The sequence below is a fragment of the Alosa alosa genome, chromosome 22 (genome assembly GCF_017589495.1).
Source record: "Alosa alosa isolate M-15738 ecotype Scorff River chromosome 22, AALO_Geno_1.1, whole genome shotgun sequence".
Taxonomy (NCBI): domain Eukaryota; kingdom Metazoa; phylum Chordata; class Actinopteri; order Clupeiformes; family Clupeidae; genus Alosa; species Alosa alosa.
Window position 1 is genome coordinate 8,995,711 of NC_063210.1, and position 19,542 is coordinate 9,015,252.

A 19,542-nucleotide genomic window follows, 5' to 3' on the forward strand; every position below is an offset into this window, starting at 1 on the left:
GGCGGCATACGGAACCCTGGAAGGGCATTGTAAGATTTTTTTGGTGAACATCCATAAAACATGCGATCATTTTACTAAACTGCGCGGGTATTTTATTAAATCGTGCGCACATTTTACTAAATAGTGTGCTCATTTTACTAAACTGAGTTCTCAATTTATTTAGTCATACGTTTTACTAAATTGTGAGCACGTTTTACTTATAGTTAGGGAAAGTTAGGCTTTCTTTTCACCAATCTGCAAAAAAATGTCTTACCAATAGCTTTTTTTTCTCTGTGTGCCTATAGGTGTCTTCTTTTTTTTTTTTTTAACCAATATTAGCTTTTGAGATGTCTAACTAGAGGTTTTTAGGGGTGCTGAATATATCCCAGCCATTAGTTTTGAGTAAAAATGACTCCAAGTCCATAAAAAATCCATAACAAGTGGTTTTATTGAACAATTACAAAACAAAACTTCCTTAATCAGTTTAAAATGTAACAAACCTCACCCAACTCTAGCCTTGTGAGACCATCCTGATCTCACGAGCTTCAGATTTTCACTCGCAGATCAGTCTGGTATCTCTCCGATATAGAAAATTTGGAGCAAACGAACGTCCAATCAGCGTTGGTTTTGTGGTGGGTTTAGGTGTGACGCGACATCCACGGATGAGATGAGCATAGCTATCGCTAAAGTTTTATCCGAATATTTGAGTATTCCTGGGGAAGCTAGGAGTCTCTGAAATGTAGCTGGGAGGAATGAAGGACACCGACATCCTCCACGGCCAATTCAAGTTAGTGTTTGGTAGCACTGAATCTTAGTTACTCAACGAGAAGGAATATGCTTTCTTCAGACATGTAGCCTACCATGAAAACTTGGTGGGGATTTTCGTTGATGAGGTTCATGTCACATACAATACTGCCCTACAAAGCAAAAAGGCAGTAACTACGCAGAGTGCAGAACTGAGAAAAATTACTTTAAAGTTATCCTGTCATCCAGCCTAAATAGGTAGATTATTGGACATGTGGCTGTTTTGTTACTTTATATTAGCTTATTCTTTGTACGTATCAATACTCATATTTAATTTTATATTTTACCCCTATTTTGCAGTTACTGTATTCTTGCTTTGTATTACTTACCAAAAACGTGGCACCATGCCAATTGGAAAAATGTAGTAACTTAGCCTGGCTAGCGCCACCACTTCTCAATGAGACGTGGTCTGGGAACCAAACGTTCATTTTCTCGTATTTGAAAAAAATGCCCAGATCCGTTTATTGGGTGCCACGGATGTCTATCAAATGCGTCTGTGCATAGCTCATCATCGTCTTGCTTTCCCCCTGTTTTGTGATTGGTTCCCTATCTCAGGCGAAAATTTGCTTCATGGTCTCCAGGCTGCCTTAGCAGCGTGAATCAAATCGCGCGCAAGGCAGCATGGGAACACCCAGGCTAGTAGTAACTACAAATTCTCCAAAAACTATTTTGCCACAACTTGGGCTCTGGGTGTGTTAGATACACTGTATTTGAAATAATTGGAACCATTTGTTTTCCTGAACATGGTATACCAAACCCAAACTAATTTGACCATTTTAGATCAATATTTTCCACCCGGAAGCTGGTGCTGTAATGGCATCTCACATTGCTAAGCTGTATCAAGGCCCAAATGAGGAAAATTTATTTTGAATAGGACCACATTATTATGTCTGAGTATTAGATTAATGTGTGTGTCTAGTGGTGTTTCTGTATCTGTAATGTACATAGTATCTGCTATACCTACAAATCACATTAATGTTAAAGCACTGCAAAACAACTTTTCTTTGGAGCAATATAAGCAAGTTAAACTCCAATTCAACAGAGCAAAACAAAATCATTTTACCTAAGTGTTTCTAAGGCTTTTCAAACTCTTATGATGATAACTAAGACCACACATTTCACCACATTTCATATGGTTAGCATATTAGTCCTCATCCTCCACAACATTGCTCACAGGCAGGGAATACCAGATTAAGGGGAATCAAAAATATATAATTTTATATTCAGAAGAAGAAACCGTGCAATAGCCTACATAAATGCTTAGGAACTAGCCTGGCTAGCGCCACCACTTCTCAATGAGACATGGTCTGGGAACCAAACGTTCATTTTCTCGTATTTGAAAAAAATGCCCAGATCCGTTTATTGGGTGCCACGGATGTCTATCAAATCGTCTGTGCATAGCTCATCATCGTCTTGCTTTCCCCCTGTTCTGTGATTGGTTCCCTATCTCAGGCGAAAATTTGCTCCATGGTCTCCAGGCTGCCTTAGCAGCGTGAATCAAATTGCGCGCAAGGCAGCATGGGAACACCCAGGCTACTTAGGAACAGGAACCAATGTGTTTGAGCCTGAGAGCTAAGGGGGGCATAAATACCTGACGGCTCGCACTACAGAAGTTTGTTTTTGTTGAAAGCATGGATGCTTACAGTAAAGAAAAAGATGTCAGTTTTGCTCACAACAACTCGCTAACTTCTCTAAACAGCGGACATCCTTCAAACAGCAGCCACAAAGAGAGTGTGTTTTAAGGGACTGTTTATACGAGAACGATTGCGAAGGAAGACGACAAAATATTTTATCATCAGTGCCTTTCGTTTACATGGCGACCCCGCCATTGGGGCTTGAAGACGCAAAAATCTGAAGACTCCTTCCAGAGTGTAGAGTTTTGAAGACGACCCAGGTTGCGTCTCCGTCTAAACGGCTAAAGATCCTTGATTACCTCTCTGACTAAACTGTCAAATTAGAATGTCTGCGCGTGACGTACCGGGGTTCTATCACACCACCACCCAGCGGTCTGGAATGCATATCCAATCGAATATCACATACTCTTGCGTCTTCATATAAACAAAGATTTCCCCCTGAGAATGCTTGTCTAAATGCGAATAAAAAAATGAAGACGAGACGCCACTTCTGCGTCTTCTCTTTTCATCGTCACCGTATAAACGTAGCCTTAGTTGAACAGACACCTGTCACGTTAAAGAATAACTGTTACACCGATAGTTGTGTTTATGGACAGTTATATTCTCCTGTTGGACAACAACGCCATGAATGATTAGCCTATGAAAAAAGAAGACACCGTTCATGTAGGCTAATAAGAGCAAAGAAGATCACGCTGGCTGCTTGGATGTTATGGGATAGCCTGATGCCTTTAGAAGTTTTAGGCTAGGCTACCTCCGCCCAAAGGTTATCTTTTGGTGCTGTTTCTGTCTCTGTATGTTCGTTAGCATAGATAGATATATACAACAACAACATAGGTGGTGATAGAAAGATGGTTTATCCAATCAGCTAACCAGTATTTTAGCCCCTTCCCAAACGTTCTCCAACGGAAAGTACCCAGATGGATATGCGGAGCAAATGCGAAGCAATCCATCTGTCGGAGTCAGGTTACCAACTCTCCTGCACTCCCTCACTCCTGTTATCATCTGGCTGGTAGATGCTGGCAAGAGTTACCATGACAGTTCCCACAAGCAGAAATACATTTGACTCCTTGCTTTTTACAGCAGCACCTGAGAGTGTCACAGTCCCCCTGCACATTTGCAGCTGACAAACTTCAGAAGGTAGTCCGGGATCTGTTGAAGGGACTGGTGCATAACCATGTTCTCCTTGTTTCTATCCACACTCAAGGACATCTAGTGACGGACTTTGTAGCAGTAGCCAATATCTGGTCTGGAGATATGCCCGCAGAGAGTGCAGTGCTGCAGCTCCTGTAGTCGGAGGTAGTTTCTAAGGCTACTAGTTGATACTAGTTGTGGTCCTCATGAGTTTTACATTTTGTTGCTCACTGTCCACCCTCCACGTTGGACAGTCTTTTCTCTCTCTCACACACACGCACATCTATACACATTGACTCTCACAAACACATTCACAACCACACACACACGTCTATGCACATTGACTCTCTCACAAACACATTCACAACCACACACACACATCTATGCACATTGACTCTCTCACAAACACACAAACACATATGCACACACTTACAAATAAAGTTCACACCTCCCAGGGGCAGGATGAAACAGGTGAGTGGCATAGCTGGCAGCAAGATGCAACCGTCATCTAGCATAACAGCTAGTCGTATCGTTTCATTACATTGGTGACGTACATCGTTCGAGACGAGAGATGCCACTGAGCGGATTCGCATAAACCTAACATAACTTTTAAAGTCTGAACAACAGTACTTTCTTGACGTGAAAAATTATCTTGTAAATTCACACAGATCATATGTGAAATTCATGGCACAATTTGAACGGGACCAAAAATAATTATTATCTCTCCATTGATATTTTTTCGCAAGATAGGTCCCATGGATCGGAAGTAGAAGGGCATGACTTCATCAGACCATCACAGTCCTGCCCACAGCCGATGCCGGAAGTAAGAATCCAATACAATTTCTCCATTGACAATTGGGGTATAAGCCATAAAAGCTTAACTGTACATGGTAGACTTAAAACCAGCTTTTTACGGCTGGATAAGTACTTCAAACCCACAATCTTGAACAATGTATACCTCATATAGATCCGTTATGGTAACTTTTCTTCTCAGCGAAAATCGCTGACCAAGATGGTGGAGTCTTTTACTGCCTATGCTATGGCGAAAATCTTAATGTGATTAAAAACTTTCTAGACCAGGGGTCTCAAACTCAAATGAGCTGGGGGCCAATTCTGCCAACGTCATCTTATTGGAGGGCCGGCTATTTCTGAAAATGCATTGTTCTTTTTTTCAAATACCACACAAAACTGCAAACAGAAAGTGCAAGTGTTTTTATCTAGTTTTAGACACCTGTACTAGCAACCTTAGCTTATAAATAAAATAATGATAAAATAAATATTAATACAAATTATAAAACAAATGAAAAGCATAAAAACAGGTATGTGTGTGTTTCACACCAAATAAAAATATTTTCCTCTCATAACTTTTTTTAAACCTGGCAAACTATAGGCGGCAGGGTTAAGAAAGCAACACCATTGCATTTTTATATCAAAATTTTAAAAGACCATGGCTTTAAAATGGTCAGAGATAAAGTCCTACTGTAAATGTAAAAATCCACTGGATGGCAAGCACCTCAAATTATGCACCTTTCAGTAAATACTGGATGAACATATTTGAGCAGGTTTACTTTCCTTTTTTCATATTACCCACATAACAAATTAACAGGAAAACACCTAAGATGTATACCATCACCTAAGATGTATATGGTTTCTAAACCACAAGGCCTACAATAAAGTATTCTGGTCAAATCAGTTCCTATCGCGGGTAATCTGAGTACCCAGAAGTTCGCATCATATTGCGGGTGACTTTGTAGTTTAGAGCCCTATTTCTACTAGCCCTGCTGTCTGTACCACGTCTATTACGGACACTATCATCACGATTACCACTGCAACCTCCAAGCTATGTTGGGCAGAGGGTCGAAATAAGCATGGTATGCTTAGTGGACACAGTCGTATACACGCAGACGCACCTCCATTCAATAGACGATCGATCATAATCTCCAAAAGGATATTCTCCTTCAGATTTAGAATAGGTGAATAACATAGCCTACCTAAGACTTCATCACACGTAAACGTTTTTCAACATTTGGTGTAGGCCTATTTCAGCTTCAATTTATGCAACACTATGGCCTGCATAGCTTCCGCATCATTACAAATGCACGTCTTTGTGTTTCTCACGTGTAATACAAGTATTTCCTGAAAACTTTGCGCAGCGATTTTGGGTTTGAATGAAGCTCTGGATGTCTAGCACATAGTGGAGCAGAGTACAAATGAGATTTGTCACTGTACTTGGAACTATCGTCTATTTTAATCAGTATCGTTGTTTGTTGCAATTCAAAATAGTCTCAAGGGCCGGATTACATTATTATTTTGACATGCGTCGCGGGCTGGAATTGGGCGGATGCGGGCGGGTGTTTGAGACCCGTGTTCTAGACGAACATTGATACTTGTATCAACAAGTTTATATCACACAAACTTAGTCAGGGCCAATACACTATCAAATAGACCACTGTAAATGTTAGTTTAAACACTCAAACTTTTCAGGTAGCCTGCCTTTAGCATTTCCAACATTGCATGTCATTATATAATGCAGTTAACATTAGCCTACATGCTGCAACACAGGTATGAAATATATGTTTTAGTGAGTGTCCAAAGGGGTGAAAACCACTTTAAATCGGGTCACATTATTGACTGTTGTGTGTCCGAGTCAGCTTGTGGGCCAGCATGAGGAACAAGACCTACAAAGTTGTGGTGAGGTTTGCAGGGAAGTTGGTAATGCTAGTTAACATTAGCTAGGCTACTGTAGCCTTCATACTGTATAAGTCATCAATCATTAACCTAGGAATACTTCCTTGTGCATTAATGAACATTTTCTGTAATAATTCACGGCAAGTTCATAAACTGAATATGGTGGTCCAAGAGCAGACCATGCACCGGTCCATGCATCTGCCCGACTGAGCGGTGATGGCATCAGGTACGAAGCACTGCACCATGTTGCTAACGTTAAAGCCTGTGTTGCAGGTTAACCACCACTGTTGATTAATGGGTACATAAAGCACTCAATATATGTATATCATTTTTAAAAATGTCTCCAAATGGTGTTAAATGCCAGTTTTTGTTGTTTTTAGCATTAGCGGGTTTTTTTTTTACGCAATTCGGTGATGATGTCACTTGATGGACTACATGATCTGCGCTTCATTCATTTCAATGCATTTAATGGACATCGTGGTTACACTTTCAACATAAAGTTTGTATATTTACACTTCGAAATTTCTTTACAGCATGTATATCATAGCTACCCTATGATCTACCAATGGTAATAACGGTGCCTGATATCAATTTTGTAATTTTTCTGAATTTCGGGATGTCTCGTTTTGGAGGGTATGTTTTACATTCATTCCTATGGGAAACGGTCGCGGTTACACTTTCAACATAAAGTTTGTATATTTACACTTCGAATTTCGTTACAGCATTTATATGACGACCCTATGGTCTAACAAATGTCTTACGATTTTAGTTTAATGCAATTTTCTGAATTTGAGAGGCCTCGTTATGAGGCTACATAATGCAGCTATTCAGTTCAATGCATTATGCTTATAACGTTACGACACTTTTTGTTACCGTCAGTGAACAGCACCGAGTGAAAGTCAACATTTTCTTTATATCTAGTGATAGTGATCATGTCGTTAGTTCAGATAAGTAGGCTACCGGGCAAACTTAGTCAGAAGATCAGAATATAAAGCATCATGATAGCTAGCTATGGGCTAACTTTTTAGTCCCACCTGTGAGCCACCCCAGTTGTTGCAAACTTAGCTTCTAGCCGCCTCCGATTAGGCTGGGCGTGTCTTCAGCATGAATATTTTCGATAACTACTGCTCGTGATTGATTGCCATTGACATCGTCAGGGTACGGCTTACCAAAGAGGGAGATAATATGGGCAAGTCGCATTTTTGCAGGTGCTTGTGTGGGCTGTGCCGTCCCAATGGAAACTGTGGTGGAGAGCTGCAGTAACTAGGGAAGCGAGTGCATTTTAGCCGCTGGTCGAGGAGCTCCCCCCGTGACCAGCATATGACATGATCTATCTAGCTATCTATCTAGCTATCTATCTACCTGTCTATATACATATCTAGGCTATCTATAGCCTATCTATTTATCTATAATCTGCGCTTATCTACTGCTGAACAATCCCTTACTGCCTCTTTTACTCCTCTCTCGTTACTCTCAAGGGTCTCAAGGTGGGCTTTGGTCTGTAGCCTCCCAAGGTGACGTAATGCAATGCATTGTGGGGAAAGGAGAATCACTTCAAACGCTGTGAAATAGTACCTGCTTTTTTCAGTATTATATTCCGTTTTGTGATACCCAACAACATCAAATACAATGGATAACAGTTTAAATGTTTATTACCAACAAGCAAATTGTGCAAATTCGTTGGAAAATGAACCCTGCAACACGGCCTTTAACCGCTTTCACAAATACACAATGATAAATATAAAATTCAATACCAAAACACTATTATTTACAGGATTACTCCTGAAATAACTGCTATTAACGGCACATTCACTATATAAAAATCATTGTTTGGAGGAAAAGGTTTGCGTGCTGTCGTCGGTTGGAAGTTGTTCAAATGGCAATTCGCACCGGTTGTGCCTTGCTATATATATTATTCAGTGAGGTGCGGTGGTTTATGGGATGAGTAGTTCCTTCGCTTGGAAAATATGTACACAGTCTTGTACCCAGGCGCGCTGGCGGCATAGGGGACGTGGGGGATATGTCCCCCGCAGTGCTGAAGAGACGGGCGTTGTCCCCCTCACTTTTTGATAAGGAAAAAAACATTAGGTCCCTTTCCACAGGTGTATAAAATCAAAGCACCTTAATTATCAATGCAGACTGCATGGTGCTTGATTAATACACCTGTGGAAAGGGACCTGATGAAACCCATGAATATGTACACTAAATAAATAATACTAAATAAATAATAACCTATAGGTTTACGCTATGTAAAACTCCACGTTAACAGCATCACATCACTAACCACAGCCATCTAGACTGCACAATCTCGTATTCACTCGTTGGATATCTGAAGCCAGTTCACCAACCATCATAAAATAATCCAGGCTTCTTGCTTAGCGTAAATCCTCAAATTATGGCTGGGTTCTTTTATTTACTTAGGCTGCGCAATGCAGGACCTTTATTTTGGGGCAGGCTGGTATTCGAGGCAGGCTTTTTTTATTTATTTATAACCTGCTGTGTTTAGACATGCATTTCGTTTGGAGCGGCATACCATAGGCCAGCGGTCCCCAACCACCGGGCCGCGGGACATTCCTAACCGGGCCGTAGCCTACGACATGAGTTTAAAAAAAAATGCATGCAAACTAAACTTAATTTAATTCGCAATAATGTCACGTTTTTACATGGCATAGGCCTATATGCAGTTGTTTGATTGCACGCATGTTTGCATTTTGCAAGGTCTATTTTCTTACGTCTGTCTGTCCCGCCTTCAACACTTTTACATATTGCCTTCAGCGCTGCGCAGCCTCAGGTCAGCTCACTTCACTTGATCAGTTCTTGGCGAACGGTATGTCACACGAAGTTAGCTAAACTGCTTGAATGAGCAACAAAAAACAAGCATCTTTAGCAGGTCACTGGCCAGAGTGTTTGAGTTGAGAGAGCCGCCAGAGATTTCTTACAGAAAAAAAGCTGCACATTTTAGTGATGAGGACTGGGTGTCAAAACTCGCTTACCTGTGTGACATATTCGGATTGCTTAATGACCTCAACCGGTCACTCCAGGGGAGAATGACGACTGTCTTTAAACTGGCAGATAAAGTCGCTGCATTTAAAGCCAAGCTTGATTTGTGGGGACGACGAGTGCACCGGGGTGTATTTGATATGTTCCAAACAGTAGTGGGGGTTTTGGGAGAGACTGAGGCAGGGCCCTTTCTCTCGCTGCTGGTGCGCGATCACCTTGTTGCGCTTTCAAATGAGTTTGAGCGTTACTTCCCATCCTCCAAAGATCCACGGCAAACCAATGACTGGGTCCGCAACCCATTTGTCAATATCCCAAATAGTCCTAACTTGTCAGCGCAGGAGGAAGAGCAGTTGATCGAAATTGCAAATGACGGTGGTCTTAAGAGTGTCTATAAGGAAACCTCTCTGGCGGGTTTTTGGATCAATAACAAAGCAGAATATCCCGAGATAGCCGTAAAAGCGCTGAAGACGTTGCTACCATTTCCCACCACGAGGCGGGTTTTCGCAATGACTGCAACTAAGACCAAATTGCGCAATCGACTGGACATTTCAAACACACTGAGGGTGTCACTGTCTTCCATCATTCCATAAGCAGGGCTCCCACTGATTATATTCGTAATGCACGTTTAGTTCCCATGTTTAGTTCCCATATTTTGTTAAGCATGTTCACACGTAGGCTATAGATGTAAGCTTCAAGTTGTTCAATATTCATAGTTCATATTGTTCAATTTTCACTTCTTCAAGTTCACGTTTTTCACATGTTTAAGAGATCGTTACCTTCACTGTTCATACATAACTGGAGCTAGTTCTTTTCAAGTAATGCATGCACAACACATATGGAACATGGAACCCCCCGCCGCCGCCGGTCCGTGGAAAAAAAAATAGGAATCAAACCGGTCCATGGTACATAAAAGGTTGGGGACCCCTGCCATAGGCTATCAAAAGCATAACATTTTCGGTTTGGTTTGGGATTTAATTTACTTTTGGACTGTTTGACGATATTGCTAAATGGTGGGACTGATGGGCACTGAAATCTGGGGGGGTATATGATTGTTCACTATTACGTTTCATGCAGTTGAAAAAGTGCATGAAGGTGCACTGTGACTGTAATGGAAACCTTTTTGCGTAGCCAAGAAGCCTACATTGTTTAATTGCATAATTTACTTTTTATTAAATTCGTAGGCTGGAATGCCTTGAGTCACGGCAACAATTTTGTTTAAATGTATAGCCTATATGCTTCACCCTATAAGCTCGAAGGGGGCGGCAAGCGAATGAGCATGAGAGCGAGTGTTGGTGACCCATGGTGTAGGAAAATGACTTTTCTTTGCCAACAGTACCATACCATTCCAACCAAAAATATTAAGAAGAGGTCTTATTTCATTGAGTTAAATCTAAACAATGTCTTGCTGGGGAGGCAATTATTATACCGTCTTGTGTTTGGGGACAATATCTGGAAATCTGATCTCACTATGGGTTTGTGTTCACAATTTGGTCCCCCTCACTTTCAAAATATCTCCTGCGCCCCTGCTTATACCTTTGACTTTTTTTGGATTTTCTCTTTGTTTTTTCACTCAAAATGATATGTTGTATGCTTATGAGTTACGCCGTAGCTGGTTAGCCTAAGAGATGCTCTAAAACTCTTTAGATACGGATTTTTCCAAAATGTCAATGGGAGAAATGATTGGGAAACTACTTCCGGCAACTAAGCTCTCTCGGAGGAGGAGAGGGAGTTCAGTCAAAGATTAAGTCGGAGCAAGGTACTTCGTCGTAGTTCATGTCTATGGGCGCGAAATGGGGATCGAATCCTGTCTGCATAAAGAGGCGTGTCGATGACTTATTGATGAGCGTACGTTGCAACCGGCTAACAGCAGCATAAATAACCGGCGCACACCTGATATAAGGTCGATTTTCTCCAGACTGGAATGCTCAAAAATGTGCCTGAAATGTTCAGAAGGGTTTGAGGATCATGAAAACGTGCCCAAAATTCACATTCCTAACTCTATAGAACCAAGATCTGCAGGCTCGTAAAAATTAGTTAGAAAATAAGGCAGAAAAACTACTAAAAGTTTCCTTATGTTGGAATGTGCAAAAATGTACAAACAATCATGAGGATGCCTTCTTGTATGTGATTTCTGCAACAGTGATACTGCAAACATGTTGATAGCCTATTGTAGCCTATTTTTATGCTGTAGGCTAGTGTAAAGCATGTCACACAGTAGCCTAGCCTACAGAAAACACTTGGTTGATGTGAAATAATGATAACTTGTTAAATGTATGCCTACAATGGTTTATTAAACATCATAGTAATATATTTCGTCAGTCATCATGTTCATGTTAATGAATAGGAAAATTTCGCACAATATCTGCCGTGAGTCCCTATGCGTGAGTCACGAGCTCCTCCCAGCTGACTCTGGCAGATCACGTGGACAGTCTGTCGCAATCGATTATTTAATAAATAAATGTGAATTTCGAATAATAATAAAAAGCTTATACCTAATGTGACTATTTTTTCCATGAACTGTAAAAGAAAAAAAAAATTTCCCGCTGTATTCTTCATAAAGAGTAAAGTAAATTATGTACTTATTTCCGGAATTGACGTCACTTCCTGGACTCGTCTGAGGCTGGTCGACAGTCGATACTTTATGCCTGCATCAAATCGCGCATTCGCATTTAGTGTGCATCTAATGTAGGCTTAACATAATTTCTAAGCAACTTTAGAAATTTACAAAACTATGACTGCATATAGATGTTTTAAGACATGTGAAAGAAATGAATGACACCGGCGCTATGCACAAATTCATTTAAACTTAAACCGCATTTCCCTAATAACTTCTGACGTCAAGCCAAAATTCAGAGGGGACAAATGAGGCATTTTTTTTTTTTTTCGGGGCGATGTTAGAGGGGCCGGAGATTTCTCCCCCTGGAAATTTTGAAATTCTGGCTGGTAAACATACAATTTCAATGCAGTTTGGAAGGGACAGAAATACCTTAACAGAGCAAGCAGCAACCCTCATCTATCTGAGGACTAAGCTAAAGTATCTATTTTGTAAGTTAATGTAAAACAGATAGGTTGGTGAAAGAACTGTAAGCTCAAATTCAGCTCATTAAGCTCATTAAAGCATGTTTAGACACACAAATTTACACTTAGGCGTACTATACATGATTTTAAAAACAGTACCATTGCAGTTGTTATGATTTGATTGATATGTGACCTAAGAACAATCTTACATTAAAAAAGTTGCTGAGGTCTGACTTTGTGGTGCTCAGAAATTTAATTAGTTTAATCTTAATTCATGTAATGAAGGACTTTAAACGATGTTTGACAGGTTTCAGTGCTGAGTAAGGTTAACTCAGCACTAAAGGTCACTAAATATTTGAATATTTTACTACTAGTAAATAGTGTATACAGACACTGTAACCTCTTACATCACCAAGTGCATCGATGATGTGACCCACACAAAAGACATCATCACTCGGGCTAACTGGAAGCCATGGCTGACAGGGGATGTCCTCAGGCTGCTGAGGGCCAGAGACAAAGCTGGCATGAGAACAGCGAGAGCCAACCTGTCCCGTGGCATCAAGGAAGCAAAAAAGGAATACACTCACAAGATAACCACCCACTTCAAAGACAGCAGGAACGCACAAAGCCTATGGCAGGGCATTCAGGCCCTCACGGACTACAAGCCCGCGCCACAGAGCTGTGAGAGCAACATCCCTCTGCTCAACAACCTGAACCGCTTCTTTGCTCGCTTTGAAGCACAAAACAGCACCTGCCCACAGAAGACCCATCCCCCTCTACATGAGCAGCCCCTGTGCCTCTCTGCCGACAGCGTGAAGAGGACACTTGCTGCTATCAACACCCGTAAGGCAACAGGTCCAGACAACATCCCAGGTCGTGACGCTGAAGGACTGCGCGGGGGAGCTTTAAGGATGTCTTCACAGACATCTTTAACACTTCCCTGAAGCAAGCCATCGTCCCATCATATTTCAAAGCTGCCACCATCATACCTGTGCCAAGAAAACTGCTCCATCCTGCTTCAATGACTACCGCCCTGTGGCACTGACACCCATCATCATGAAGTGCTTTGAGCGGCTTGTCATGTCACATATCAAATCCATTCTCCCCCCCACCCTGGACCCCTTCCAGTTTGCATACCGAGCCAAGCGGTCTACAGAGGATGCAATCTGCTCTGCCCTCCACCCAGCCCTCACCCACCTGGAAAAAAGAGACTCATATGTGAGATTGCTGTTTATAGACTTCAGTTCTGCATTCAACACCATAATACCACAACAACTCATCTGCAAACTTGACAAACTGGGACTCGGTACCTACCTCTGCAACTGGCTACTGGACTTCCTCTGTCAGAGGCCCCAAGTAGTACGTATTGGCAACAATACCTCAAGCAGCATCACACTGAGCACAGGGGCCCCCCAAGGCTGCGTGCTCAGTCCGCTGCTCTTCACCCTGCTGACGCATGACTGCACTGCAACCTACAGCAACAATCACATAGTGAAATTTGCTGACGACACAACTCTGGTGGGTTGGAGGTCGACCATCTGACCACGTGGTGCAGGGACAACAACCTCCTGCTGAACGTCAGCAAGACCAAAGAGATTGTTGTTCACTTAGAGGAGAGGTCACACCCAACACCTGCCACTGACCATCGACGGTGCTGTGGTGGAGAGAGCGAGCAGCACCAAATTCCTGGGGGTGCACATCAGTGAAGACCTCTCCTGGACCACCAACACTGCATCACTGGCGAAGAGAGCTCAGCGCCGCCTGTACTTCCTCAGTGAAACTCAGGCGAGCAAGTGCTCCACCAGCCATCATGACCACATTCTACCGAGGCACCATTGAGAGCATCCTTTCCAGCTGTATCGCTGTGTGGGGCGGAAGCTGCACTGAATACAACAGGAAAGCCCTGCAGCGCATAGTGAACACAGCTGGAAGGATTATTGGTGCGTCACTCCCCTCCCTGAAGGACATTTACACCACCCACCTCACCCGCAAGGCGACCAAAATTGTGAGTGATGTTAGTCACCCCGCCACAATCTGTTTGATCTACTGCCCTCTGGGAAGAGGTACAGAAGCCTGCGCTCCCTTTTACCAGACTCACCAACAGCTTCATACACCAAGCTGTAAGGATGCTGAACTCTCTCCCTCCTCCTCCCCCTCCACCCTCAGCTACATAACATCCTGGACATTGGACCCACAATGGCCGCCTGCACTACTCCACTTGCACACTTGTACACTTTACAACTTGTTGTCGTTGTCCTGAAAACACAACACTTCTGCTGCTCTTACATAACTTGCACCACTATGCCACTTACTTAGGTCAAACAGAACTACCCAGGCCTTTTATTGGCCTGACTTTGCACTAGTATTTTATTGACTGTCTATGCACAATTTCAACCAAATTTTGCTGCTCTTATTTTTTTCATTATTATATGTGCCCTCTTATTTACTTATTTACTTACTTTTTTGTTTACTTGAATGTTATGTTTGTCTGTGGACTTAAATTGGTAAAATATGTCTTGTCTTCACCGTGGGATAGTGAGAAACGTAATTTTGATCTCATTGTATATCTGGAACATGTGAAGAAATTGACAATAAAGCTGACTTTGACTTTGACTACTAGTAATATATTTTTCATTACCAATATGGCAAGCAATAGGCTAGGCCTACCTCATTTGTAAGTTGCTACCTGCAAATCATGAGCAAGTGACCTGATAACCTAAGTTATGAGCACATGAGAGAGACTATTATACTTTCTTGTCCTCTACATCACGGTCATAGCGATCCTATTTATATAAAACAACTTTAGGCCTCCTTTTAAAAGGGTAGGCCTATCCCTTTTCACTACATGGATTAGCTGCCACATACGTGAAGAGAACAAGTGGAGATTGAGAAACATCTAACGCAATGCCTTGGTATTCCTAATGTTATTAGGTTGGATTTTGTAGCCTAGTCACTGCAAATTTAACACCCTCGTTTCTATTAAACTGGAAACAATTGAACCAGGAGACTTTGCCAAATATTTGTAATATGTGTAAGAGTAGCCTAGGCTACGTTACACTGACACCATGTAGGCTAACGTAATGCTCTGAATTCGCGGCCAACATCAAATCCATAGTTCTAACTATTTAATCGCCAAGTCAAAATTTCCTGGTCAACCACAAATAATTTCACTACTTTTTATTGCTTAGCTAGACTACTTACCACTTCAACACCATTGACTGTATCTGTTTAAACTGTAACTTTAACAGTTCAACTGTTCAAACTGTAGGGTTAACTTTAACAGTTCAACACAAGCAAAACATTGCGAGCTCAATGCGAGTGTGAGTTGTTACGGGAACATACATACACCAATTTTAGGAAAAGGGCTAATGTTGACGTCTTCAGCTATTTTGGTACGGTTTATTACACATCCAGAAGAATGCATTTGAGTCGTTATAGGCTCTGGCTTATTATGGAGCATAATAGGAACAAAGTTATGATCAAAAAAATTATCAGGGAGGAAAAATCTGAGGGGGCACGTGCCCCCTTTATTTCAATGGGCATGACGTCACTGACAGTAGCTAAAATGCATTGAGAAAACACATAGGAAAAATACTGTTCACCAAGTCATGTTGGTCCGTGTATCATTCGTTCATTTGATATTCAATTGAGAATCCAAAATAAAAAAAATACTTGTTATTTCATTATTTGTTTATGAATGTGATACAAACAAACAAATAACGCTTTGTTTTTCAGACTTTTGATTTCATGGCCAGATCAAAAGTAGAACGTTTAAAAAACGGCCTCAGGGTCAAAACTGATTTTGATATTTATTTTTTTCGATTTCGGTGTATTCGCGGGTTTTCTCAGGCCAAATTTTACCTGTCTAATCAGCGATAACAATTGGTTATGGCAGATCCAATAGTTTTAAACTTCAACAGAGTACTCGCCTTCAAGGAAGTTAATGCTTGGCAATGGAAAGTGGCCAGACTCTCTGTACATTATGAAATATACGAGAGTCTGGTAGGACCAGGCTACCATTGGCCTCTTCATTCTGCACTTGTGGACGAGCGCCCTCACGTGGAACCAGAGAAGGCACTGCAACCAGTTAAAAAAACAGAAGTTTTCTGAGTGGGGAAGTTCTCCCCTTATTAGACATTCTCTGCTAAAACACTGTTTTTGATGGTCACATGGCACGAGGAAAACAGGGTTTTCAAAAAACCCACCTTGGAACCCAGTTTCCTAAAACGCTGTGTTGGTGTGGAAGCAAGGCCAAAACAATAAAAAAAACTTGGCTGACAAGGTCTCACACACAGGTCTTCAGGTTCGTGGGGCAGGCTTGTTCAACACTCGTTCCTCCCTGGAGTGTTAAATGCCATGTCTTAAACCAATTTTAGTCATTACATCGAACGTCCACTCATCATCGATTTCACCACACACTCCCCATATCCGCCTCATGTACCCACAGGCCAAAGTGCAAATAAGAGTGATGAGGATTTACTCCAGCAGTTTGCCAGTAGTAAACCAATAGATATGGAAACATTTCTATGAATACACCACAGTACATGGTCCAGAAAATGTGGTCTAACTGTGCACACTCACACACACACCAAATGCGTAGGCAATCTAGTCACAAACACCCCAACACACACACACACCCCACTTCATTAACTGATCTTCCGGGATGTGGTTTCTCTTCACGCAGGCATAGTGGCTCTGTGGTCTTTGGCTATTCTGGCCTTTGAGCGTTTTTTGTCATCTGCCGACCCCTAAAGAATGTGCGCCTCGGGGTCAAGCATGCTGGTCTGGGGCTCCTGTTCGTCTGGACCTTCTCATTCATCTGGACCATCCCGCCGGTGCTAGGCTGGAACAGCTACACGGTCAGCAAGATTGGAACCACCTGTGAACCCAACTGGTGAGCTCAGCCCAGAAGAACAATGTCATTATGGTTTTGTATTAATACAAAGCTTAAAATTAAAATTCTAATGAAAGAAATAATATGAAACTGAAAACACTAAAGTTATCGATGTAGGTACATCAGGCTGCCACACTCTCTTAGTTGATCAAACCCATGCAGATTTCTTGCAACCTGTGATGGCTTTCACTCTGGATGATTATAAATCAGTGACAGTGGCCCATATGAAGGAAATAAGAGACACAGCCAGATGTCTTAACACCAGATGTGTCAATTTTCTCTCCTCCTTGACCCCACCCCCTTACCCCTGAAAAACCCACATAATAGTTCTCGAGGTAATTTCAGCCTTTGAATCTTTTGTATGAAGCCTCTGACACTGGTGGAAATTTCAACATCATTGATTTCCCCCAAGCATTGAAATGAATTATCTCAGCAACTTGGTGCCTGGTCGGGTGTGTGTTTGTGAGAGATTGTGTTCATGACATGCTGGTGCATGATATTGAAGCAAACAGTGAAAGCGAGAGAGAGAGAAAATCAGTAATTCTTATGTCTCCCCTGTTCTTCTGCAGGTACTCCACGGAATACTCAGACCACACGTACATTATCACCTTCTTCACAACCTGTTTCATCCTGCCCCTGGGACTAATCATCGGCTCTTATGGCAAACTCATGCAGAAGCTCCGAAAGGTAGGTTCCACTCAAATTAAACCACCATTCTGATAATCTGGTGACAGATGGGGTGCTTCAAATCGAGGCTTTGGCGTTTGCCACTATATGTCCCATTTCAGGGGCTTTGCAGTTCAATGTTTTATGTTCCTTAAGTGCAGGTTTCTTGAAAAGGCTCAAATGGGCAGAAAATCGAGCAGCTTCTCTTCTTTTTTTTCAGTGTCTTGTGGATGATGTGCATCATTTCTGCTCTTCATACATAAATTATGAAATGGAAAATGAAATTTGTTCAGCTGGAAATAGTTAAAAAGTCAGCAAGCAAACTGTGAGTCACCGTAGGCGGGCGCGATTGTCTGTGCGCGCCACCGCTGTCTGTGTGCCACAGGTGTCCAACACCCATGGGACACTGGGCCACACCAGGAAGCCCACCCGGGAGGTGGCACGCATGGTCATCGTCATGATTGCCGCGTACTTGATCAGCTGGACACCCTACGCGGCATTCTCCATCACAGTCACCGGCTGCCCCACCATCTACATCGACCCCAGGCTGTCCGCGGCACCCGCTTTCTTTGCCAAGACCACCAGCCGTCTACAACCCCATCATCTATGTGTTCATGAACAAGCAGGTGAGAGTCCTTTGGAGATTTCATTAATTTATTCATTATCTCTTTCGTTTAGAGCTTCAAGCCTTTCACTCAAGTTCTTGTCATTAAATAGAAATACTCTTTTCTGATTAATAATTAAATTCTGAATAACGGGACACCTATGAAGTAGGCTAGATCTGGTAAAAACAAGTTTAATTACTGTTCCATATCAATGCTTATGAATGGTAACTATAACAACCATAGTAGGATGATGGTTGAGCCTGGAAGCAGGCTTCGCAAAAATGGAACCAACTGTAAACAAGCTAACTGTCCATGCTATCGCTTTTAGGGCCAAAGAAAGTTGTACAACAAAGTGAACAAGTTGGTTTCTTTTTAAACGGGACCGCTTGTTTCCTTTGCGTGCTATTAAAGGTGTGGTTCAGGTTTTTGTACATAGGACCACATTTCCAAGTTAGCAAGTGTGATATTTATCAGTGGAGACCGTTTTCAACACGTTTCATCCAGTCCTTCTAGTTGCAGAGTTCGCAGGTGCTAGGCTAGCGCAGTATGTGTAAGCCTGCCACTAAAAACAGTCTTACCTACTCCACAAAGAGAGAGAGAAAATCAGTAATGTCTGGGCCATTTTACCACCTCGAACGTGCATTTATTTCTATGAACCGGACGTCGTGTTGTCCATTATCCCTAGTTATTATGACTGCCGCGGTCATATAGGGATTGTCAAAGCCCCGTCATCTACTTCCTGAAATTTTGGTCAATGATACCCGGGACACCGAAACACCGGGACACATGAAATTTGGTGGGCATGTAGCCCCACTAGACTTTTACAGAAAAAAATCATTTGGTCCCCCGCGTTGGGCCCCCCGAAACCCCAAAAATTCAGTTTTTCCTAAATAACTACCTGAACCATGGCACCGAGGATGACATTTTTATGGTATGTTGGTCTCAAGGGCCCACATCAACCTAGCCCATAATCACTCATTTGTGATTTGCACCCCCCCGGTAAAAAATGAAAATGCAATATTATTCTGCTGTAATCGCCCCTCTCTTCAGTTGAGATGTTCAGAACTGCACCAAATGTTATGTGTATGATTAACCTGACATACTCTGGGGTTATGCCAAGTTT

The 19,542-nt window shown here is 42.1% G+C and overlaps 1 protein-coding gene across 1 annotated transcript in view; it reads left to right on the forward strand.

Moving 5' to 3' along the window:
- Positions 1-12,127: 12,127 nt before the first annotated feature.
- The window catches only part of LOC125287929 (vertebrate ancient opsin-like), a 30,135-nt gene continuing 22,720 nt past the window's right edge, over positions 12,128-19,542 (forward strand). The window contains 6 exon segments of the mRNA XM_048234014.1: positions 12,128-12,179; positions 16,939-16,977; positions 16,980-17,148; positions 17,718-17,835; positions 18,200-18,397; positions 18,399-18,440. Of these exon segments, the coding sequence (XP_048089971.1) occupies positions 12,128-12,179; positions 16,939-16,977; positions 16,980-17,148; positions 17,718-17,835; positions 18,200-18,397; positions 18,399-18,440 (618 nt within the window).